The sequence below is a fragment of the Oncorhynchus kisutch genome, unplaced genomic scaffold, assembly GCF_002021735.2.
Source record: "Oncorhynchus kisutch isolate 150728-3 unplaced genomic scaffold, Okis_V2 Okis01b-Okis20b_hom, whole genome shotgun sequence".
In the NCBI taxonomy this organism is placed as follows: domain Eukaryota; kingdom Metazoa; phylum Chordata; class Actinopteri; order Salmoniformes; family Salmonidae; genus Oncorhynchus; species Oncorhynchus kisutch.
Window position 1 is genome coordinate 7,452,101 of NW_022261978.1, and position 26,176 is coordinate 7,478,276.

The 26,176-nt window shown below is 47.9% G+C and overlaps 1 protein-coding gene across 1 annotated transcript in view; it reads left to right on the forward strand.

Moving 5' to 3' along the window:
* Positions 1-7,187: 7,187 nt before the first annotated feature.
* Positions 7,188-26,176, forward strand: part of LOC109877924 (pre-B-cell leukemia transcription factor 1) — a 34,622-nt gene continuing 15,633 nt past the window's right edge. The window contains exons 1-2 of the mRNA XM_031811481.1: positions 7,188-7,423; positions 15,289-15,362. Coding sequence (XP_031667341.1) covers positions 7,239-7,423; positions 15,289-15,362 — 259 coding nt within the window. The 5' untranslated portion in view covers positions 7,188-7,238. The remainder of the gene's footprint in view (positions 7,424-15,288; positions 15,363-26,176) is intronic.

The window sequence follows — 26,176 nt, forward strand, 5'->3', positions numbered from 1 at the left end:
TGTGTGTGTGTGTGTGTGTGTGTGTGTGTGTGTGTGTGTGTGAGAGAGAGAGAGAGAGAGAGAGAGAGAGAGAGAGAGAGAGAGAGAGAGAGAGAGAGAGAGAGAGAGAGAGAGAGAGAGAGAGAGAGAGAGAGAGAGAGAGAGACAGACAGACAGACAGACAGAGAGAGAGCGAGAGAGACAGAGACAGAGAGAGAGAGAGAGAGAGAGAGAGAGAGAGAGAGAGAGAGAGAGACAGAGGCAGAGGCAGAGAGAGACAGAGAGAGAGATAGACAGAGAGAGACAGAGAGAGACAGAGAGAGAGAGAGAGACAGAGAGAGACAGAGAGACAGAGAGAGAGAGAGAGATAGACAGAGAGAGACAGAGAGAGGCACAGAGAGACAGAGAGAGACAGAGAGAGAGATAGACAGAGAGACAGAGACAGAGAGAGAGAGAGAGAGAGAGAGAGAGAGAGAGAGAGAGAGAGAGAGAGAGAGAGAGAGGGAATGATAGAGTGAAACCTCAGTCATCTCTCTTTTCCCGCCTTGCCACAGGATCCATTCATCTGTCCTGCTGGATGGCCTTCTGTCTCTCTGAGTATGACAGACTGGCTACACACACACACACACACACACACGCACACACGCACACACACACACACACACACACACACACACACACACACACACACACACACACACACACACACACATAACACAGGGAATGTTCTTCTCCCTATGTAGTCAGCAACACTTTATCACACCACTTCACATCAACCTAACCTGTGTGTGTGTGTGTTGTGTCTTTGGGCTGTCATGGTAAAGTGGGAGTGTAACTGAAACTCTACACCCGTACCCTGCCGTTCCCCCCTCCCCTCTCCCTAATCTCTCCCCAGTCCCCCTTCTCCCTTTCCTCTCCCCTCCCCTTTTCTCTCCCCCTTTCCTCTCCCACTCCTCTCCCCAGTCCCCCCTCTCCCTTTCCTCTCCACAGTCCCCCATCTCCCTTTCCTCTCCCCAGTCCCCCCTCTCCCTTTCCTCTCCCCAGTCCCCATCTCCCTTTCCTCTCCCCAGTTCCCCCTTACCCTTTCCTCTCCCCAGTCCCCCTCTCCCTTTCCTCTCCCCCCTTTTCTCTCCCCAGTCCCCCTCTCCCTTTCCTCTCCACAGTCCCCACTCTCCCTTCCCTCTCCCCAGTCCCCATTCTCCCTTTCCTCTCCCCAGTCCCTCCTTCCCCTTTCCTCTCCCCAGTCCCCCCTCCCCCTTTCCTCTCCCCCCTTTCCTCCCCACAGTCCCCCCTCTCCCTTTCCTCTCCCCAGGCCCCCTCTCCCTTTCCTCTCCACAGTCCCCCTCTCCCTTTCCTCTCCCCATTTCCCCCTCTCCCTTGCCTCTCCCCAGTCCCCCTCCCCCTTTCCTCTCCCCAGTCCCCCCCTCTCCCTTTCCTCTCCACAGTCCCCCCTCTCCCTTTCCTCTCCCAGTCCCCCCTCTTCCTTTCCTCTCCACAGTCCCCCCTCTTCCTTTCCTTTCCTCTCCCCAGTCCCCCCTCTCCCTTTCCTCTCCCCAGTCCCCCCTTCTCCCTTGCCTCTCCCCAGTCCCCCCTCCCCCTTTCCTCAACCCCTCCCCTTCCCCTTCCCTCTCCCTTTCCTTTCTACTCCCCCCTCCCTCTCCCCTCTCCCAGCCTGGACGTCAATCATCCTGAAAGGAGGCGGGCTAATGACCCAATGTTCTATTCCCCCTCCTGCCATGGCAACCAAGCTGTCAATCTAGCAGGAGAGTGAGGAGGACGAGGCTTTCTGACATTCCCTCTGCTTCATTTATGGTTCAAACTGATCCAGTATGATCTTACAGCAAGCACAAAGTACTTCACACACACACACACACACACACACAGAGAGAGTGATGTATAATTGAGTCATTAGCTGAAGGCGTGGTCTCTGTCAGTCTGCTGTCTCTATTGGCAACAGCAGCTAAACAAAGACACCATGACTCAATCTGAACACACGCGGCCCAAATGGCACCCTTTTGGAACCCTGAACTACTTTAGACCAGAATGGCACCCTTTTCCCTGTGAAGTGAACTACTTTTGACCAGAATGGCACCCTTTTCCCTGTGAAGTGAACTACTTTAGACCAGAATGGCACCCTTTTCCCTGTGAAGTGAACTACTTTTAACCAGAATGGCACCCTTTTCCCTGTGAAGTGAACTACTTTAAACCAGAATGGCACCCTTTTCCCTGTGAAGTGAACTACTTTTGACCAGAATGGCACCCTTTTCCCTGTGAAGTGAACTACTTACTTTTAACCAGAATGGCACCCTTTTCCCTGTGAAGTGAACTACTTTAGACCAGAATGGCACCCTTTTCCCTGTGAAGTAAACTACTTTAGACCAGAATGGCACCCTTTTCCCTGTGAAGTGAACTACTTTAGACCAGAATGGCACCCTTTTCCCTGTGAAGTGAACTACTTTAGACCAGAATGGCACCCTTTTCCCTGTGAAGTGAACTACTTTAGACCAGAATGGCACCCTTTTCCCTGTGAAGTGAACTAAATGGCTCTGGTCAAAAGTAGTGATTCCATATGTGTTATGTCATATGTTTGATGTCTTCTCTATTATTCTACAATGTAGAAAATTGTCAAAAATAAAGAAAAACCCTTGAATGAGTAGGTGTGTCCAAACCTTTGACTGGTACTGTATATAAACAGCAACATTCACACACGACAGATACATGTTGTGTCCTTTTGTAATGATTCAATAAGGAGGACTAGGCCTAATGCTGTGTGTGTTGTGTACATTCAGACCTGGATATCCACTCTACATATTCCACGTTGTTCAGTTGGTCCACTGTTTAGGTAGAAACTCTATAGGCACCATTAGCATAACGCCTAGCAACCAAGGGGGTCAAAGACGAGTGGAGGCTATGATTGGCGGAGAAGGGGTGAGTGATGGTAATGATGATGATGGTCGAGTGACACGGCTTTGTTTTGTGTTCAACATTAGCAGGCTAATCACGCACACGCTACGTCACATCTACAAAGCTGAGGAGACATCAACATGGATACCATTTAGCAAGAGGATAAATAACAGAACCATTTAGGCTACTATTCCAGTGTCCCAAATTGCAACCTATATAGGGCATTTATTTGAGTGAAAAAGGACTAGGTCAAACTAGTGCCCTATATGTAGGGAATTGGCCATAGGGTTTTTTAAAAAGTTTATAATTTTTTATTCCTAATTTCGTGATATCTACTTGGTAGTTACAGTCTTGTCCCATCGCTGCGACTCCCGTACGGACTCGGGAGAGGCGAATGTCGAGAGCCATGCGTCCTCCGAAACACGACCCTGCCAAGCCACACTGCTTCTTGACAGACAGATACATGGCTTAACCCATAAGCCAGCCGCACCAATGTGTCTGAGGAAGCACAGTACAACTGGCAACTGGAGCCAGCCCGCCACAAGGAGTCGCTAGAGCGTGATGGGACAAGGAAATCCCGGCCGGCCAAACCCTCCCCTAACCCGGACGACGCTGGGCCAAACCCTCCCCTAACCCGGACGGCGCTGGGCCAAACCCTCCCCTAACCCGGACGACGCTGGGCCAATTGTGCGCCGCCTCATGGTCTCCCGGTCACGGCTGGCTGTGACACCGCCTGGGATCAAACCAGGGTCTGTAGTGATGCCTCAAGCACTGGGATGTAGTGCCTTAGACCTCTGCGCCATTTGGCAGGCCCCTGCCGTAAGGCTCTTGCCAAAGGTAATGCCCTATGTAGGGAATAGGGTGCCATTTGGCAGGCCCCTGCCGTAAGGCTCTTGCCAAAGGTAATGCCCTATGTAGGGAATAGGGTGCCATTTGGCAGGCCCCTGCCGTAAGGCTCTTGCCAAAGGTAATGCCCTATGTAGGGAATAGGGTGCCATTTGGCAGGCCCCTGCCGTAAGGCTCTTGCCAAAGGTAATGCCCTATGTAGGGAATAGGGTGCCATTTGACCAAGCGTAGGCTGTTGTAGCCAACCTGTATCAGTGTCTGTATGTGTCTATGAATGACTGGTGGGTCCTGAACCCTTGTCTCCTGCTCAGGAAACCAACGTCTCAAACATTAGAACAAGAGGAAATTCTCTCTTGGACCAAAAGGGTGACACTGATTTCAAGTGACAGGCACTACCTCGTCACGAGAGCGTGAGACCAACTCACCGCCTCTACATGTATGTGTCTGTAGACTGTCTGTAGACTGTCTGTAGCATGTGTCTGTGACTGTAGACTGTCTGTAGCATGTGTCTGTAGCATGTGTCTGTGACTGTAGACTGTGTCTGTAGCATGTGTCTGTGACTGTAGACTGTGTCTGTAGACTGTGTCTGTAGACTGTGTCTGTAACATGTGTCTGTAGCATGTGTCTGTAGACTGTGACTGTAGACTGTGTCTGTAGCATGTGTCTGTAGACTGTGTCTGTAGACTGTGTCTGTAACATGTGTCTGTAGACTGTGTCTGTAACATGTGTCTGTAGCATGTGTCTGTGACTGTAGACTGTGTCTGTAACATGTGTCTGTAGCATGTGTCTGTGACTATAGACTGTGTCTGACTGGGTAACTATGACTATGTGCGTAATCTTTATGGTATAGGTGGCAGGGCTGCTCTCCCCACAACCCGTGTTCTCTGGATCAAGCCCGTCTCCGTCTGCTACACTGGTGGCAGCAGTGGGATCAGTGCAGCATCTTAGGGTCGTTTGCAATGAGTAGAGAGAACGTCTAATTCCATTACAGCCATCTTGGTAGGCTGGTCGGCCTGAAACTATTGCTCTGGTTGACCCAGGCTCCTGACTTCATAGTGGACGGGCTCCTGACCTCATAGTGAACGGGCTCCTGACTTCATAGTGGACGGGCTCCTGACTTCATAGTGAACGGGCTCCTGACTTCATAGTGGACGGGCTCCTGACCTCATAGTGAACGGGCTCCTGACTTCATAGTGGACGGGCTCCTGACTTCATAGTGAACGGGCTCCTGACTTCATAGTGGACGGGCTCCTGACTTCATAGTGAACGGGCTCCTGACTTCATAGTGAACGGGCTCCTGACTTCATAGTGAACGGGCTCCTGACTTCATAGTGGACGGGCTCCTGACTTCATAGTGAACGGGCTCCTGACCTCATAGTGAACGGGCTCCTGACCTCGTAGTGAACGGGCTCCTGACCTCATAGTGAACGGGCTCCTGACTTCATAGTGAACGGGCTCCTGACCTCATAGTGAACGGGCTCCTGACTTCATAGTGGACGGGCTCCTGACTTCATAGTGAACGGGCTCCTGACTTCATAGTGGACGGGCTCCTGACTTCATAGTGAACGGGCTCCTGACTTCATAGTGGACGGGCTCCTGACCTCATAGTGAACGGGCTCCTGACTTCATAGTGAACGGGCTCCTGACTTCATAGTGGACGGGCTCCTGACTTCATAGTGAACGGGCTCCTGACTTCATAGTGAACGGGCTCCTGACTTCATAGTGAACGGGCTCCTGACTTCATAGTGGACGGGCTCCTGACTTCATAGTGAACGGGCTCCTGACCTCATAGTGAACGGGCTCCTGACCTCGTAGTGAACGGGCTCCTGACCTCATAGTGAACGGGCTCCTGACTTCATAGTGAACGGGCTCCTGACCTCATAGTGAATGGGCTCCTGACCTCATAGTGAACGGGCTCCTGACCTCATAGTTAACGGGCTCCTGACCTCATAGTGAACGGGCTCCTGACTTCATAGTGAACGGGCTCCTGACTTCATAGTGAACGGGCTCCTGACCTCATAGTGAACGGGCTCCTGACTTCATAGTGAACGGGCTCCTGACCTCATAGTGAATGGGCTCCTTGAAACGTGAGGCTTTCATATGACTGTCTTGGGGTGGGATAGTTAGGCTACATGAGAAGGCCCTCCAAGCCATCACAACAACAATAACACAACTGTCAACAATGCTGCTTGTTTCCATGGTGCTGCTGCTGAACACCATATGAGAGCTGAGAGGAGCCCATCCCCAGCGGTGAGATGTGGAATTGCATATTATCCTCCCCAGCGTGCGCTGTGTGTGTGTGTGTGTGTGTGTGTGTGTGTGTGTGTGTGTGTGTGTGTGTGTGTGTGTGTGTGTGTGTAGTGGGAGAACGGGCCAGGCGAGGGAGCCGGATAAAGAAAGGAGAGCAGAGGAGAAGGAAAAAAACTGCCGAGAAGAGAGGGGAGCAAGCAGCGCTATTCGACCAACGGATAGGACAAGGCCAGCCACGGCTGGTCGGACGGGTTGGAGTTTATTAAAAACATGTATTTTATTCCGTCGTTTTATTTGATCCTGTAGGTTACTAGCTACAATACTTCTTCCCGGCCGTGCAGGTTTTTCCTGGGAAAAGAAGGCAACGAAAACGGACACGTTGGGGATTTCTGTGGACTAGTAACGTTAGCCGAGCTGTTGTAGGCTAGTGTGGCGCTACTCTTGTTTCTCATTGTTAGAAAAACACGGAGATACATGGTGGTTGGATTCCAAACTGGTTCGCCTACATTCCCCGTCGCTTTCCACGAGACAACGTTTGGATATCGGCCGGATTATTAATTTGTCGAACGCAGGAGTAACATTTGTGACAAGCTAGTCTGCTAATTGTTGCCATTTTTCTCCCTGGCAGCGGCAGCTCGGTTCGTTCTCCCTCCCCCTCTTTGTCGTTCGCCAAGCTGACCATTTTAAAGGCAGCTCTACCTTTCCAGGCTTTATTTTTCCCCCCGTGGCCTCCTCGCTCCCTCTATCTGCCTCGACCGTGGAACTACTGTTAGAACCCTGCACCCGTGTTCGACTCGGAATGCAAAATAAATCTAGGCCGGGTTATGCCAAAGAAAATAGTGTTTATTTGTTTACAAATACTGTGTAGGCCCAGATCGACCGTTTACTTGCTTTTTTGTTTTACTTAGACAATTGCATGTTTACAGTTTGCTTGCTGCTATTGGTCATTTGAACGAGCAATGGCATTTTGTAGTTAGTTTGATTTCTTCCTTTGTTTATTGGCTACTTTTCATAGTTTAGTTTGTCTTCCTTTGTTTATTGGCTACTTTTCATAGTTTAGTTTGTCTTCCTTTGTTTATTGGCTACTTTGAAACACTCGGTGTTTCGAGTCAGGGACATTAAACTGTAAAAGGCAACTGGCCTGGGCTACCTCTGGGGGAAAAAATATACTATCTTCTCATCTTCCTCCCTTCATCGGACAACGGTCACCTTTCCCTCCCTAGTTTTGTCGCAAAAACGGCGAGATTTTTCTGAAAGGCATGGAGGACCAGGCCCGCATGATGTCGGGTCTCGTCGGGCTGTCCGGACTGTCTCAGGTCGACGTGGGGGACCATGACGCCGGGAGGAAGCAGCACTCCCTCGGCCAGCCGCAGCAGGACATCGGGGATATCCTCCAGCAGATCATGGCCATCACGGACGAGAGTCTCGACGAGGCCCAGGCCAGGTAACACCTTCCCCGAGGAGAGGAGGGAGAGAGGAGGGCTGGAGCACAGGGGAGAGATCCATGTAGACAGGGGATTCAGGTTGATGTCACCACTCTTATATGATCCAGGATCATTATACGACATATTAGACCCGAGCTTATGTTTTATGTGGTGTAAAGATAAAACTGACCCAAGATCAGATATTAGGGGCACCTCTTTGCTTGGTGAATAGTAAAGAAGCAAGGAACATCGTGCTTCTACACCTGCATTGCTTGCTGTTTGGTGTTTTAGGCTGGGTTTCTATACAGCACTTTGAGATATCAGCTGATGTACGAAGGGCTATATAAATGGATTTGATTTGAACATGATGGAGTACGTGGATCCAGGGGAGAGGAGCCTGCGTGGTGAATTTCTGGCCATAATAACAACGGATTTCACATCGTCTCTTTGACACTCACACAGGCTACACACCACCAGTCCCAGTGCGCTGGTCGGTTACAGCAGTGGTCATTAATTCAGGCGGGTTCATTAATAGCCTCTCGTGTCGTTATGGCACCAGTCTGTGTGCGCAGACCGACCTCGCGTTTATTTGCTGTACTTTACTGCGCCGTGACGTAACGTTGAGCTCCACACTCAAGACCGTGTAATTTGCACCTGCGGCGTTTTAAAATATACACTAGGCGATTACATTTTTATTAGCAGTATGCTTTCAGTCTGTTTTCCTTCTGTCTCTCTCTCTGTTGTTATTCTGTTTTTATTCCCTCCATCCTCTCTCTCTCTCTCTCTGTTGTTATTCTCTCTCCTCCTCCCCTCCTCCTTTATATAAATACTGTTAACTTTGACGACCGCCCGGCGGACTAATTAACTAGAAGGAGTTTGCTGAGGCCGCCTTGATTGATCGGTCATCACGTCATTAACATGGAATAATGACAAAGGATCTTACCGCGACTGGAGAGGGGGATTGCCCCGCAATTGAAATGGAGATGGCCGTTTTTGGGTCTGGTGGTGGCGGTGTGTCAGGTGCTTTAGGTCGCCAGTACGGTGGTGGGCTGGAGGTGTTTTAGTCAGCGGTTGGTGTGAGTTTTCTTGTCCGTGATGGAAACTCGGATCGGATTTCACACGGCTTGACCCCCCAGTGGCTGTAAATAGCCTGCTGGATGATGCTGCTGACCCCGGTGGTGTCTGTTTTACGTGTCGCAGCCCGGCAAGCGGCTTCACAGAAACATTCACGTTATATGTGTTAATCTGTGATGGATTTATTACTTTACTAATAGGCCTGTAAACCCATTACTGAACTATAGAATGAACCACTGACATTAACATTGTTAATCTGTGATTTACTTTAGGTTAGTTATAGGATTACAAGGTCCAACCAATACAACTAGAATGAACCATTCACACAGTGTTTATTTTCTATGGAGTGGTTTATTACTTTACTGGCAGACCTTATAGGTCTCACCGTTACAAACAAATGGACAGAACTGTAGAATCACACTTCTATTACCGTCTTATTACAATATTAATACATACATTGCTGAAGCTGTATTGGTGAATTGGCTCCTTTTATAGTAGTGTGATGTATCACCTACATCTGTGCTGCTGTTCTGCCAGTATCACCACACAGACACACAGACAGATACACAGAGAGACACAGACAGACACACAGAGAGACACAGACAGACACACAGACAGATACACAGAGAGACACAGACAGACACACAGACAGAAATACAGACAGACACACAGACAGACACACAGAGAGACACAGACAGAAATACAGACAGACACACAGAGAGACACAGACAGACATAAATACAGACAGACAGACAGAGACAGACTCAGACAGAAATACAGACAGAGACAGACTCAGACAGAAATACAGACAGATACACAGAGAGAAATACAGACAGACAGACACACAGACAGAAATACAGACAGATACACAGAGAGCCACAGACAGACAGAAATACAGACAGACATTCTCTCCCTCTCCTCTCCTCTCGTCCCTTCTGGGTTTTTATCCTGTTCACTGTGAGAGGAGGGATGCAATCAATTCTCTGATAATACTGCACGAGAGAGCAGCTGTCCACACACACACACACTCCGTTACCAATATAGCTAGGCTCCAAAGACCTAAGGATACCTATTGTATGGTTGTTGGAGCCTTCGTCCACTCAGTGAATTCCCCATATTAAAGACTAGCTGTGTATTACTCATTCATGGGTGTGTTATGGCGGTGTGTGTGGCTGGTGTATCATCATGGTCAGTGGTGACAATATAGGCTGTACAGGCTGGTCAGTGGTGACAGTATAGGCTGTACAGGCTGGTTTATCATCATGGTCAGTGGTGACAGTAGAGGCTGTACAGGCTGGTGTATCCTGGTCAGTGGTGACAGTAGAGGCTGTACAGGCTGGTCAGTGGTGACAGTATAGGCTGTACAGGCTGGTGTATCCTGGTCAGTGGTGACAGTAGAGGCTGTACAGGCTGGTGTATCCTGGTCAGTGGTGACAGTAGAGGCTGTACAGGCTGGTCAGTGGTGACAGTAGAGGCTGGTCAGTGGTGACAGTATAGGCTATACAGGCTGGTCAGTGGTGACAGTATAGGCTGTACAGGCTGGTCAGTGGTGACAGTAGAGGCTGTACAGGCTGGTCAGTGGTGACTATAGGCTGTACAGGCTGGTCAGTGGTGACAGTAGAGGCTGTACAGGCTGGTCAGTGGTGACAGTATAGGCTGTACAGGCTGGTCAGTGGTGACAGTAGAGGCTGTACAGGCTGGTCTGTGGTGACAGTAGAGGCTGTACAGGCTGGTCTGTGGTGACTATAGGCTGTACAGGCTGGTGTATCATCCTGGTCAGTTTATTTATGCTCCCTTTTTCTTCTTCTTTTCTCTGGTTTCTCTTGTCCCTCTGGTTTCTCTTGTCCCTCTGGTTTCTCTGGTTTCTCTCGTCCCTCTGGGTTCTCTCGTCCCTCTGGGTTCTCTCGTCCCTCTGGTTTCTCTCGTCCCTCTGGTTTCTCTGGTTTCTCTCGTCCCTCTGGTTTCTCTCGTCCCTCTGGTTTCTCTCGTCCCTCTGGTTTCTCTCGTCCCTCTGGTTTCTCTCATCCCTCTGGTTTCTCTCGTCCCTCTGGTTTCTCTCATCCCTCTGGTTTCTCTCGTCCCTCTGGTTTCTCTCGTCCCTCTGGTTTCTCTCGTCCCTCTGGTTTCTCTCGTCCCTCTGGTTTCTCTCGTCCCTCTGGTTTCTCTCGTCCCTCTGGTTTCTCTCGTCCCTCTGGTTTCTCTGGTTTCTCTCATCCCTCTGGTTTCTCTCGTCCCTCTGGTTTCTCGCATCCCTCTGGTTTCTCTCGTCCCTCTGGTTTCTCTCGTCCCTCTGGTTTCTCTCGTCCCTCTGGTTTCTCTCGTCCCTCTGGTTTCTCTGGTTTCTCTCGTCCCTCTGGTTTCTCTTGTCCCTCTGGTTTCTCTCGTCCCTCTGGTTTCTCTTGTCCCTCTGGTTTCTCTCGTCCCTCTGGTTTCTCTCGTCCCTCTGGTTTCTCAGGACGGAGCGAGGGAAGGAGGGAGGGAGAACGGAGGGGAGGAGGAGAGGAAAGAGGAGAGAGGAGGAGACACACAAGTAGACTACAGATGCATGCTGGGTGAGAAGGCCGACTCTCCAGCCTTTGGGAAACTCGCTCTGTCCCCATACTCTGGTAATGGAGGAGCTCTGGACAGTTTGGTTTTCTCCTCGCCTCCTTTTTCTCCTCCCTCTCTCTTCTGAGTTGAGGCAGATGTCATAGGTCTCCAGCCTCACTCCTCTCTCTCCTCCCTCATCTCTTCCTCTCCTCTGTAGAGTATAGATTGGGCCTGTAAAGGCTAGGTAGGTGTTTTCAAAGGGGCAGCCTTAAAAATGGTCTGTCTACACGCTAAACATGTAGACGTACAGGGTGGCCAATCTGCTTCCTGATGGCCTGGAGTGTGTGGTTGTTTCTGTGCTTCTAAATGACTCACTACTGTAGTGGCTCTGGATCAGAGAGTCTGCTAAATGACTCACTACTGTAGTGGCTCTGGATCAGAGAGTCTGCTAAATGACTCACTACTGTAGTGGCTCTGGATCAGAGAGTCTGCTAAATGACTCACTACTGTAGTGGCTCTGGATCAGAGAGTCTGCTAAATGACTCACTACTGTAGTGGCTCTGGATCAGAGAGTCTGCTAAATGACTCACTACTGTAGTGGCTCTGGATCAGAGCGTCTGCTAAATGACTCACTACTGTAGTGGCTCTGGATCAGAGAGTCTGCTAAATGACTCACTACTGTAGTGGCTCTGGATCAGAGCGTCTGCTAAATGACTCACTACTGTAGTGGCTCTGGATCAGAGAGTCTGCTAAATGACTCACTACTGTAGTGGCTCTGGATCAGAGTGTCTGCTAAATGACTCACTACTGTAGTGGCTCTGGATCAGAGCGTCTGCTAAATGACTAAAATGTAAACGGTCTGATATACCACAGCCAATCAGCAATCGGGGCTCGAACTGAACCACCCAGTTTATAATATAGTATAGAGTAGAGGTCGGCCAGTTAATCGGAATGGCCAATTTAATTAGGGCTTATTTCAAGTTTTCATAACAATCGTAATCGGCATTTTTGGACACCGATTATGGCCGATTACATTGCACTCCACGAGGAGACTGCGTGGCAGGCTGACCACCTGTTACGCGAGGGCAGCAAGGAGCCACGGTAAGTTGCTAGCTAGCATTAAACGTATCTTATAAGAAAACAATCAATCTTCACATAATCACTAGTTAACTACACATGGTTGATGATATTACTAGGTTAACTAGCTTGTCCTGTGTTGCATATAATCGATGCGGTGCCTGTTAATTTATCATCGAATCACAGCCTACTTCGCCAAACGGGTGATGATTTAACAAGCGCATTCGTGAAAAAAGCACTGTCATTGCACCAATGTGTACCTAACCATAAACACCAAAGCCTTTCTTAAAATCAATACACAAGTATATATTTTTAAACCTGCACATTTAGTTAATATTGCCTGCTAACATGAATTTCTTTTAGCTAGGGAAATTGTGTCACTTCTCTTGCGTTCTGTGCAAGCAGAGTCTGGGTATATGCAGCAGTTTGGTCCGCCTGGCTCGTTGCGTACTGTGTGAAGACCATTTCTTCCTAACAAAGACTGTAATTAATTTGCCAGAATTGTACATAATTATGACATAATATTGAAGGTTGTGCAACGTAACAGCAATATTTAGACTTAGGGATGCCACCCGTTAGATAAAATACGGAACGGTTCCATATTTCACTGAAATAATAAACGTTTTGTTTTCTAGATGATAGTTTCCGGATTTGACCATATTAATGACCTAAAGGCTCGTATTTCTGTGTTATTATATTATAATTAAGTCTATGATTCGATAGAGCAGTCTGACTGAGCGGTGGTAACTAGCAGCAGGCTTGTAAGCATTCATTCAAACAGCACTTTCCTGCGTTTGCCAGCAGCTCTTCGCAGTGCTTCAAGCATTGCGCTGTTTATGACTTCAAGCCTATCAACTCCCGAAATTAGGCTGGCAATACTAAAGTGCCTATAAGAACATCCAATAGTCAAAGTTATATGAAATACAAATGGTATAGAGGGAAATAGTCCTATGTCCTATAATAACTACAACCAAAAACTTCTTACCTGGGTATATTGAAGAATCATGTTAAAAGGAACCACCAGCTTTCATATATACATACACATACAGTGCCTTGCGAAAGTATTCGGCCCCCTTGAACTTTGCGACCTTTTATACACACATATATACATATACATACATATACATACACATATATACACACATACATACACACATATATACACACACATATACACACACATATATATACACATATATACACATATATACACACACATATACACACACATATATATACACATATATACACATATACACACACATATATACACACATATATACACATATATACACACATATATACACATATATACACACATACATATATATACACATATATACACACATACATATACACATATATACACACATATATACACATATATACACACATACATATATACACACATACATACACACATATACACACACACATATACACACATACATACACACATATATACACACATATACACACCCACATATACACACATATATACACACATACATACACACATATATATACACATATATACACACATATATATACATACATATACATACACACACATATATATATATATATATATATATAAATCGGCCGATTAATCGGCAGTGGCTTTTTTGATCCTCCAATAATCGGTATCGGCATTGAAAAATCATAATCGGTCGATCTACTATAGAGGCCACACACACGTGTCCTGTGAAGGACCTTACTGGTTGGACAAGATATCACACTGTCTCAGACGACTGTGAAACACAGTACTAACTGGTTGGTCAGACCACACCGTCTCAGACGACTGTGAAACAGTGTCTTTACTAACTGGTTGGTCAGACCACACTGTCTCAGACGACTGTGAAACAGTGTCTTTACTAACTGGTTGGTCAGACCACACCGTCTCAGACGACTGTGAAACACAGTGTCTTCACTAACTGGTTGGTCAGACCACACTGTCTCAGACGACTGTGAAACAGTGTCTTTACTAACTGGTTGGTCAGACCACATTGTCTCAGACGACTGTGAAACAGTGTCTTTACTAACTGGTTGGTCAGACCACACGGTCTCAGACGACTGTGAAACACAGTGTCTTCACTAACTGGTTGGTCAGACCACACTGTCTCAGACGACTGTGAAACAGTGTCTTTACTAACTGGTTGGTCAGACCACACCGTCTCAGACGACTGTGAAACAGTGTCTTTACTAACTGGTTGGTCAGACCACACTGTCTCAGACGACTGTGAAACAGTGTCTTTACTAACTGGTTGGTCAGACCACACTGTCTCAGACGACTGTGAAACACAATAACAAACTGGTTGGTCAGACCACATACTCTGTGATGGCTAAACCACAGTGGCTGTGTGTATGTTTTAAAAGGTGTTTTGATTAAATATTATTATTCTGTAATTAAGCTTATCTAGTAAGATCTCTTTCTTTCTTTCCTCTCTGAGTTAAAGTAAAGAATGCCAGCTGAAAGAATGTTCCTTGTGGTCACATGTCAGCAGGAATTCCCTCCAGAATGTGTGTGTGTGTGTGCACGCGCGTGTCTGTTTGTGTGTGTGTGTGCGCATGTGTCTGTTTGTGTGTGTGTGTGTTGAGAAGGTGCACTTTTAACCCTGGTTCAGTGGAAGATTGACAGCTGTGCTCCTATCATAGTTTTGGTTCTGTCTTGTAGCTAATGAATCTCTCCTCCCCCTACTCTCTCTCTCTCTCCCCCCTCTCTCTCACTTCTTTCTCTCTCTCTCCCCCTTCTCTCTCTCTCTCTCTCTCTCTCTCTCTCTCTCTCTCTCTCTCTCTCTCTCTCTCTCTCTCTCTCACCCCTTCTCTCGCTTTCTCTCTCCCCCCTCTCTCACTTCTTTCTCTCTCTCTCTCCCTTCTCTCTCTCTCTCACTTCTTCTCTCTCTCTCCCCCTCTCTCTCACTTCTTTCTCTCTCTCTCTCTCTCTCTCTCTCTCTCTCTCTCTCTCTCTCTCCCCCCTCTCTCTCACTCTTTCTCTCTCTCTCCCCTTCTCTCTCTCTCTCTCTCTCTCTCTCTCTCTCTCTCACTCTCTCTCTCTCCCCTTCTCTCTCTCTCTCTCCCCTTCTCACTCTTTCTCTCTCCCTCTCTCTCTCTCTCTCCTCTCTCTCCTCTCTCTCGCCCTCTCTCTCTCTCCTCTCTCACCCCTTCTCTCTCTCTTTCTCTCTCCCTTTCTCTCTCTCTCACACAGGAAACATGCGTTAAACTGCCACAGAATGAAGCCCGCCCTCTTCAGTGTGCTGTGTGAGATCAAAGAAAAGACAGGTGAGCCAGTCAGCCAATCAGTTCCTGACTTCCTCTATGATTGGCCAATCCCATTCTCTGTTCTACCACTGATGTCTTGAGTTATAGTCAGAAATGTTTTGAACGTCGCAGATAGAAATGTAATGTATAGAGCCTTTTTCAACACAACAGAGCATTATAACTGCTCTACGCTATACATTACTATCTGACTCTTGTCTTGGGACTTTTGTTAAAAAAAATATTTAACCTTTATTTAACTCGGCAAGTCAGTTAAGAGGAAATTCTTATTTACAATGATGGCGACACCGGCCAAACCCGGACGACACCGGCCAAACCCGGACGACGGCCGACACCGGCCAAACCCGGACGATGCTGGGCCAATTGTGCACCGCCCAATGGGACTCCCAATCACGGCCGTTTGTGATACAGTCTGGATTCGAACCAGGGTGTCTGTAGTGGTGTCTCGTGTTTTGGTTGACTCTTCTCTGCTATTCCTCCAAGCAGTTGACGTTGTTTACATGGTAGTACAGAGGTTCCCTAAGCACTGATCTAGAGTCAGCCCTCCACCTGGCCCTATCAACAACAACCATACGACTGCATTGAATGAAACTGACACTAAAACTGGTTGTATCTTTTCATTTTAGTCCCCCTTTACTGTCCTCTTCGCTTTTTAAAGTCACCTTCTTTCATTCACGCATCCCCCCCCCCCCCCTCCTCTCTCTCTCTCTCTCTCCCCCCTTCTCTCTCTCTCTCTCTCCCCTTCTCTCTCTCTCTCTCTCTCTCTCTCTCCCCTTCTCTCTCTCTCTCTCTCTCCCCTTCTCTCTCTCTCTCTCTCTCTCTCTCTCCCCTTCTCTCTCTCCCCTTCTCTCTCTCTCTCTCTCCCCTTCTCTCTCTCTCTCTCTCCCCTTCTCTCTCTCTCCCCCTCTCTCTCTCTCTCTCTCTCTCTCCCCTTCTCTCTCTCTCTCTCTCTCTCTCTCTCTCTCTCTCTCTCTCTCTCTCTCTCTCTCTCTCCCCTTCTCTCTCTCTCTCTCTCTCTCTCTCTCTCTCTCTCTCTCTCTCGCTCCCTCTCCCCCTCTTCTCGTGATGGAAAACATTATGAGAGGCATCCTCTGCTGGCTGCCATGACGATATGTCAATCACCCGGTGTTGCTTGTTCCCGATTGGTCCAGAGGGGGAAAGGGGAGGCCCGAGGCAGAGTAGGGGGTTATGGTTGTCAAGGCAACTAGCTGTCTTATTTACCTAATGTCATTCACTTTGATTTTCACATTTGCACTCTGTGTCCAGAGAGAGAGGGAGGGAGGGAGGGAGAGAGAGAGAGAGAGACAGAGAGAAGGGGAGAGAGAGAGAGAGATGAGAGGGGGTTGGTAGATCTAGGTAATGATAGTGTTAGTGGGGGGTATTTTAGTGTAATCATTATCATCTGAAACACATGCCAGGTACTCTCCATTCCTACTATCTTTCATTTATTTTCATTATTTCATCCCCTTTATCTTCTCATCCTGTCACACTCTTGCTTTCGGATTTCATAATGTCCTAAATATTGATCTGTATTCCTCCCCTTTTCACCTCTGGTTTCACCATGAGAGAGAAGAGAGAGAGAGAGAGCAGAGAGAGACGAGAGACAGACGAGAGAGAGACAGAGGAGAGACAGAGAGAGATGAGACAGAGAGAGAGAGAGAGATGAGAGAGAGAGACAGAGAGAGTGAGAGCAGAACAGAGGACCAGAGACGCAGAGAGAGAAGAGAGAGAGACAGAGAGAGGCAGCAGATGCAGAGAGAGACAGAGAGGAGAGCACGCAGGAGAGAGAGAGAGAGAAAGAGAGAAGCAAAATAAGAAAAGGCATTTGGAATTAGACAAAGGGAATAAGAGCAATGGAGAGAAGGAGAAAATGGGTAATAGGGGAAATAAAAGAAATGGACAGAAAGAGAGGGAGGAGAAGAACGAGGGCGACAGATTGATTGATGAGATGGAGGGAGAGGCAGTAATGACTGTGTCTGTGGATTGGCCAGACTGGTGATATGCTCCAGACCCCTGTCAGCCTGGCCTCCTCCCCACCAACACTCACTCTCCCTGGGGGGAGGGGGCTCACCCGCCTGCCCTGGCTTTGGCCTACACCTGGTGGTATCTGGTAATAGCCCACTCTGCTGGATCACGGTGGCATGAAGCTGGTTTATAAAAAAGTAATACAGTGGGGTTATTAACTCAGCATGTCTGTAAGCAGGAGTGTGTGTGTGTTGTACAGTGGCAGCCTGTGTATTAGAGAGGTACAAATGTGTGTGTGAATGTGTTCGCACAATATGGGGTGCCTGAAACGTAGAGGTGTCTGTCTGTCTGAAACGTAGAAGTGTCTGTCTGAAACGTAGACGTGTCTGTCTTTCTGAAACGTAGACGTGTCTGTCTGTCTGAAACGTAGACGTGTCTGTCTTTCTGAAACGTAGACGTGTCTGTCTGTCTGAAACGTAGACGTGTCTGTCTTTCTGAAACGTAGACGTGTCTGTCTGTCTGAAACGTAGACGTGTCTGTCTGAAACGTAGACGTGTCTGTCTGAAACGTAGACGTGTCTGTCTGTCTGAAACGTAGACGTGTCTGTCTGTCTGAAACGTAGACGTGTCTGTCTGTCTGAAACGTAGACGTGTCTGTCTCTGAAACGTAGACGTGTCTGTCTGTCTGAAACATAGACGTGTGTGTGGTGGGCAGTCTGGGAGGCTGGACCATAATCCATACTAATTAAGGATTAATTAAAACTAATGGGACCTGGTTCCCCATCCTCTCTTTCTGTCCCTCTCTCTGTTTCTCTTTCATCCTCCTCTCTCTCTCTCTCTCTCTCTGTTTCTCTCCTTTTTCCTTCTTGCTTTTTGGGCTGCGTGTAGACTACACACTGGGCTGCGTGTAGACTACTCACTGGGCTGCGTGTAGACTACTGACTGGGCTGCGTGTAGACTACTCACTGGGCTGCGTGTAGACTACTCACTGGGCTGCGTGTAGACTACTCACTGGGCTGCGTGTAGACTACTCACTGGGCTGCGTGTAGACTACTCACTGGGCTGCGTGTAGACTACTCACTGGGCTGCGTTGTAGACTACTCACTGGGCTGCGTGTAGACTACTCACTGGGCTGCGTGTAGACTACTCACTGGGCTGCGTGTAGACTACTCACTGGGCTGCGTGTAGACTACTCACTGGGCTGTGTGTAGACTACTCACTGGGCTGCGTGTAGCACTACACACTGGGCCGCGTGTAGACTACTCACTGGGGCTGCCGTGTAGACGACACACTGGGCTGCGTGTAGACTACTCACTGGGCTTGCGTTGTAGACTACTGACTGGGCTGCGTGTAGACTACTGACTGGGCTGCGTGTAGACTACTGACTGGGCTGCGTGTAGACTACTCACTGGCTGCGTGTAGACTACTCACTGGGCTGCGTGTAGACTACTCACTGGGCTGCGTGAAGACTACTCACTGGGCTGCGTTAGACTACTCACTGGGCTGCGTGTAGGACTACTCACTGGGCTGCGTGTAGACTAACTCACTGGGCTGCGTGTAGACTACTCACTGGGCTGCATGTAGACTATACACTGGGCTGCGTGTAGACTACTCACTGGGCTGCGTGTAGGACTACTCACTGGGCTGCGTGTAGACTACTCACTGGGCTGCGTGTAGACTACTCACTGGGCTGCGTGTAGACTACTCACTGGCTGCGTGTAGACTACTCACTGGCTGCGTGTAGGACTACTCACTGGGCTGCGTGTAGACTACACACTGGGCTGCGTGTAGACTACTCACTGGGCTGCGTGTAGACTACTCACTGGGCTGCGTGTAGACTACTCACTGGGCTGCGTGTAGACTACTCACTGGGCTGCGTGTAGACTACTCACTGGGCTGCGTGTAGACTACACACTGGGCTGCGTGTAGACTACTCACTGCGCTGCCTGTAGACTACACACTGGGCTGCCTGTAGACTACACACTGGGCTGCGTGTAGACTACTCACTGGGCTGCCTGTAGACTACACACTGGGCTGCGTGTAGACTACTCACTGGGCTGCGTGTAGACTACTCACTGCGCTGCCTGTAGACTACTCACTGCGCTGCCTGTAGACTACAGGTTGATCTCTCTTCCTCTCCCCACCTCGCTCCCTCTATCTCTCTCCTCAGCAACACGTCTGTTAGTGTATATCCTCCCTCTCTCTGTCTCAGCAACACGTCTGTTAGTGTCTATCCTCCCTCTCTCTCCTCAGCAACACGTCTGTTAGTGTATATCCTCCCTCTCTCTGTCTCAGCAACACGTCTGTTAGTGTCTATCCTCCCTCTCTCTGTCAAATCAACACGTCTGTTAGTGTCTATCCTCCCTCTCTCTCTGTCTCAGCAACACGTCTGTTAGTGTCTATCCTCCCTCTCTCTGTCTCAGCAACACGTCTGTTAGTGTCTATCCTCCCTCTCTCTGTCTCAGCAACACGTCTGTTAGTGTCTATCCTCCCTCTCTCTCTGACCTTTCCTCTCGTCTCTTTCTTTCTCTACCTGAGTTATTAGCAGAGTGGGATTATGATCAACTGAATGATGGAATGATCCGAGTGACAGGGCATAAGAGAGGATGGAAAGAATGGAGGGGATTTCTGTGTAAGCTCTAATCTCAGTTAATACTTCCGCTCTCCCAAGAAACTGGGGGGGGGGGGGGGGGGTCCTCCTGTCTGTTAAGTTGAGCCATGTGACACACACACCCTGATAAACCATATCACACCCTCACCTCCATTTCATATCCTTGTAAACGCACATCTACACACTAACATCCAATCACAGCAGACGTTACTGTACTGATATTACTTTGATGTATTTACATTTTTTTAAGTATAAAAAAAAAAAAATCCTTTGTCTCCCCAATTTCGTGGAATCCAATTGGTAGTTACAGTCTTGTCTCATCGCTTGCAACTCCAGTACAGACTCGGGAGAGGCGAGGGTCGACCCAGCCAAGCCGCATTGCTTCTTGACACAATGCCCACTTAACCCGGAAGCCAGCCACACCAATGTGTCGGAAGGAAACACCGTACACCTGGCCCATGGGTCTCTGGGTCGAGGCCCGCTGCGACAGAGCCTGGACTCGTACCAGGATCTCGAGTGGCACAGCTAGCAACTGCGATGTAGTGCCTTAGACCACTGCGCCACTTGGGAGGCCCCATACTTGCTGTTACACACTACCAACGTGTGTGTGTGTGTGTGCGCGCGCACGTCCCTGTACGTGTTGCTGAGACAGAGAGAGAGGGAGGATAGACACTAACAGACGTGTTGATTTGACAGAGAGAGGGAGGATAGACACTAACAGACGTGTTGCTGAGACAGAGAGAGGGAGGATATACACTAACAGACGTGAGTTAATGTACAGGTGTTTCTTTGGATTGAGTTGTTGGATTATATAGTAATCTAGTTAATCTGTCAAAAGGTGTTTTGGGTAGGGCTGTGATCATTGACATTTTTGAGTAAGGTTTAATTGTCATGCAGATGTCCACGGTAATTGTTAATACATGTTTAGATGTTGTAATGCATCATAGTGCAGCGGTAATAATGAGCTGCTACATGTATAATGCATACAACAGAGCTTTGCTGTCTCAAACTAATGGCCTTGACTGCCTTGTGTGTGTGTGTGCTGGTGAGTGTTTGTCTGGGGTTGTCGTTTGCACTTAACATCACACATTTGTTGATGTTACTTGTGTGCGAAGAGCAGTGTGAGTATGGTTTGGGATGTTGGGGAAAGGATGGATGGGGGTTGACATGTTGTACCTAATTAGATATAAAGATACTACAGTTCCTGATCCAGTTGAATTTCCTGGGTGTTCCCAGTTTCAGCAGAGTTTCAGTTCCTGATCCAGTTGAATTTCCTGGGTGTCCCCAGTTTCAGCAGAGTTTCAGTTCCTGATCCAGTTGAATTTCCTGGGTGTTCCCAGTTTCAGCAGAGTTTCAGTTCCTGATCCAGTTGAATTCCTGGGTGTTCCCAGTTTCAGCAGAGTTTCAGTTTCTGATCCAGTTGAATTTCCTGGGTGTTCCCAGTTTCAGCAGAGTTTCAGTTCCTGATCCAGTTGAATTTCCTGGGTGTTCCCAGTTTCAGCAGAGTTTCAGTTCCTGATCCAGTTGAATTTCCTGGGTGTTCCCTGTTTCAGCAGAGTTTCAGTTCCTGATCCAGTTGAATTTCCTGGGTGTTCCCAGTTTCAGCAGAGTTTCAGTTCCTGATCCAGTTGAATTTCCTGGGTGTTCCCAGTTTCAGCAGAGTTTCAGTTTCTGATCCAGTTGAATTTCCTGGGTGTTCCCAGTTTCAGCAGAGTTTCAGTTCCTGATCCAGTTGAATTTCCTGGGTGTTCCCAGTTTCAGCAGAGTTTCAGTTCCTGATCCAGTTGAATTTCCTGGGTGTTCCCTGTTTCAGCAGAGTTTCAGTTCCTGATCCAGTTGAATTTCCTGGGTGTTCCCAGTTTCAGCAGAGTTTCAGTTCCTGATCCAGTTGAATTTCCTGGGTGTTCCCAGTTTCAGCAGAGTTTCAGTTCCTGATCCAGTTGAATTTCCTGGGTGTCCCCAGTTTCAGCAGAGTTTCAGTTCCTGATCCAGTTGAATTTCCTGGGTGTTCCCAGTTTCAGCAGAGTTTCAGTTCCTGATCCAGTTGAATTTCCTGGGTGTTCCCAGTTTCAGCAGAGTTTCAGTTTCTGATCCAGTTGAATTTCCTGGGTGTTCCCAGTTTCAGCAGAGTTTCAGTTCCTGATCCAGTTGAATTTCCTGGGTGTTCCCAGTTTCAGCAGAGTTTCAGTTTCTGATCCAGTTGAATTTCCTGGGTGTTCCCAGTTTCAGCAGAGTTTCAGTTTCTGATCCAGTTGAATTTCCTGGGTGTTCCCAGTTTCAGCAGAGTTTCAGTTCCTGATCCAGTTGAATTTCCTGGGTGTTCCCAGTTTCAGCAGAGTTTCAGTTTCTGATCCAGTTGAATTTCCTGGGTGTTCCCAGTTTCAGCAGAGTTTCAGTTTCTGATCCAGTTGAATTTCCTGGGTGTTCCCAGTTTCAGCAGAGTTTCAGTTCTGATCCAGTTGAATTTCCTGGGTGTTCCCAGTTTCAGCAGAGTTTCAGTTTCTGATCCAGTTGAATTTCCTGGGTGTTCCCAGTTTCAGCAGAGTTTCAGTTTCTGATCCAGTTGAATTTCCTGGGTGTTCCCAGTTTCAGCAGAGTTTCAGTTCCTGATCCAGTCGAATTTCCTGGGTGTTCCCAGTTTCAGCAGAGTTTCAGTTCCTGATCCAGTTGAATTTCCTGGGTGTTCCCAGTTTCAGCAGAGTTTCAGTTCCTGATCCAGTTGAATTTCCTGGGTGTTCCCAGTTTCAGCAGAGTTTCAGTTTCTGATCCAGTTGAATTTCCTGGGTGTTCCCAGTTTCAGCAGAGTTTCAGTTTCTGATCCAGTTGAATTTCCTGGGTGTTCCCAGTTTCAGCAGAGTTTCAGTTCCTGATCCAGTTGAATTTCCTGGGTGTTCCCAGTTTCAGCAGAGTTTCAGTTTATGATCCAGTTGAATTTCCTGGGTGTTCCCAGTTTCAGCAGAGTTTCAGTTCCTGATCCAGTTGAATTTCCTGGGTGTTCCCAGTTTCAGCAGAGTTTCAGTTCCTGATCCAGTTGAATTTCCTGGGTGTTCCCTGTTTCAGCAGAGTTTCAGTTCCTGATCCAGTTGAATTTCCTGGGTGTTCCCAGTTTCAGCAGAGTTTTCAGTTCCTGATCCAGTTGAATTTCCTGGGTGTTCCCAGTTTCAGCAGAGTTTCAGTTCCTGATCCAGTTGAATTTCCTGGGTGTTCCCAGTTTCAGCAGAGTTTCAGTTTCTGATCCAGTTGAATTTCCTGGGTGTTCCCAGTTTCAGCAGAGTTTCAGTTCCTGATCCAGTTGAATTTCCTGGGTGTTCCCAGTTTCAGCAGAGTTTCAGTTCCTGATCCAGTTGAATTTCCTGGGTGTTCCCAGTTTCAGCAGAGTTTCAGTTCCTGATCCAGTTGAATTTCCTGGGTGTTCCCAGTTTCAGCAGAGTTTCAGTTTCTGATCCAGTTGAATTTCCTGGGTGTTCCCAGTTTCAGCAGAGTTTCAGTTCCTGATCCAGTTGAATTTCCTGGGTGTTCCCAGTTTCAGCAGAGTTTCAGTTTCTGATCCAGTTGAATTTCCTGGGTGTTCCCAGTTTCAGCAGAGTTTCAGTTTCTGATCCAGTTGAATTTCCTGGGTGTTGCCAGTTTCAGCAGAGTGTCAGTTAGGGAAAGATGTATCTGTGTTTGGTTCCCAGTTTCAGCAGAGTGTCAGTTAGGGAAAGCTGTATCTGTGTTTGGTTGCCAGTTTCAGCAGAGTGTCAGTTAGGGAAAGATGTATCTGTGTTTGGTTGCCAGTTTCAGCTGAGTGTCAGTTAGGGAAAGATGTAGTAGTATCTGTGTTTGGTTGCCAGTTTCAGCAGAGTGTCAGTTAGGGAAAGATGTATCTGTGTTTGGTTGCCAGTTTCAGCAGAGTGTCAGTTAGGGAAAGATGTATCTGTGTTTGGTTGCCAGTTTCAGCAGAGTGTCAGTTAGGGAAAGATGTATCTGTGTTTGGTTGCCAGTTTCAGCAGAGTGTCAGTTAGGGAAAGATGTATCTGTGTTTGGTTGCCAGTTTCAGCAGAGTGTCAGTTAGGGAAAGATGTATCTGTGTTTGGTTGCCAGTTTCAGCAGAGTGTCAGTTAGGGAAAGATGTATCTGTGTTTGGTTGCCAGTTTCAGCAGAGTGTCAGTTAGGGAAAGATGTATCTGTGTTTGGTTGCCAGTTTCAGCAGAGTGTCAGTTAGGGAAAGATGTAGTAGTATCTGTGTTTGGTTGCCAGTTTCAGCAGAGTGTCAGTTAGGGAAAGATGTATCTGTGTTTGGTTGTCAGTTTCAGCAGAGTGTCAGTTAGGGAAATATGTATCTGTGTTTGGTTGCCAGTTTCAGCAGAGTGTCAGTTAGGGAAAGATGTATCTGTGTTTGGTTGCCAGTTTCAGCAAAGTTTCAGTTAGGGAAAGATGTAGTAGTATCTGTGTTTGGTTGCCAGTTTCAGCAGAGTGTCAGTTAGGGAAAGATGTATCTGTGTTTGGTTGCCAGTTTCAGCAGAGTGTCAGTTAGGGAAAGATGTATCTGTGTTTGGTTGCCAGTTTCAGCAGAGTGTCAGTTAGGGAAAGATGTATCTGTGTTTGGTTGCCAGTTTCAGCAGAGTGTCAGTTAGGGAAAGATGTATCTGTGTTTGGTTGCCAGTTTCAGCAGAGTGTCAGTTAGGGAAAGATGTATCTGTGTTTGGTTGCCAGTTTCAGCAGAGTGTCAGTTAGGGAAAGATGTATCTGTGTTTGGTTGCGTCCGTCCGTCTGTCTGTCTGTCTGTATTGTAGACTGTGTGTGTCTCTGTGTGTATATTGTAGACTGGCCGGTTGCCAGATGTGGATGCTGTCATATCCCTCATTGTGTGATTATAAATGTGAGCTGATCCAGGGAACTACGCTGTAATTGCCACCTAATTTGCATAACTGTGCAAATAATGACCTCTCAAATGAGCATTCATTTTTCACAGGGTCTTTAGTGGCTCCTTAAGAGACGCCCTAATTAACGCCTCTGTGTGTGTGTGAGGGAGAGAGAGTGTGTGTGTCGTATCTGTTGTTTTGGCAGTAAGGGGATGCCAGGGAAAGCTGGCAATGCTACCATAGCAACAGCCACACAAACCACTGCTACTCTCTCTGTCTCTCGCTCTCTCGCTCTCTCTCGCGCTCTGTCTCTCTCGCTCTCTGTCTCTCTCTAGCTCTGTCTCTCTTTCGCTCTCTCTCTCTCGCTGTCTCTCTCTCTCTCTCGCTGTCTCTCTCTCTCTCTCGCTGTCTCTCTCTCTCTCTCGCTCTATCTCTCAGAATGTGTGCGTGTCAATCTTCAGTAAATACTAACAGACGCTACTTAAACCTGATCTTCTTACAACCAAAGGCTTACACACACACACACACACACACACACACACACACACACACACACACACACACACACACACACACACACTAAAGAAGGAAATGGTTAAGTTTCTTATGTCGTCCTTTGTTGGGTGAATTCTCTGTGAACTATTACCCTGTAAGACTGGACCCTAACCAGTACCCTGTAAGACTGGACCCTAACCAGTACCCTGTCAGACTGGACCCTAACCAGTACCCTGTCAGACTGGACCCTAACCAGTACCCTGTCAGACTGGACCCTACCAGTACCCTGTCAGGCTGGACCCTACCAGTACCCTGTCAGACTGGACCCTAACCAGTACCCTGTCAGACTGGACCCTAACCAGTACCCTGTCAGACTGGACCCTAACCAGTACCCTGTCAGACTGGTGTATTACTGGTTAGTTGTCTAAATATGCCTGACGGGTCCAGACTGACAGAAGCCTTTCTGAGAACCAATCAGTAACCAGTAATACACCAGTCTGACAGAAGCCTTTCTGAGAACCAATCAGTAACCAGTAATACACTAGTCTGACAGAAGCCTTTCTGAGAACCAATCAGTAACCAGTAATACACCAGTCTGACAGAAGCCTTTCTGAGAACCAATCAGTAACCAGTAATACACCAGTCTGACAGAAGCCTTTCTGAGAACCAATCAGTAAGACACATTAAACCACCAGACAGACATATATTTAGACAGCATACCGGTCATTCACCACTCTATTCCCCCACTCTATTCCCCCTAGACCCAGTAAGGGTCTAGGGGGAATAGAGTACCATTCAGACCAGAACCCTATGGGTCTAGGGGGAATAGAGTACCATTCAGACCAGAACCCTATGGGTCTAGGGGGAATAGAGAACCATTCTGGCCAGAACCCTATGGGCCTA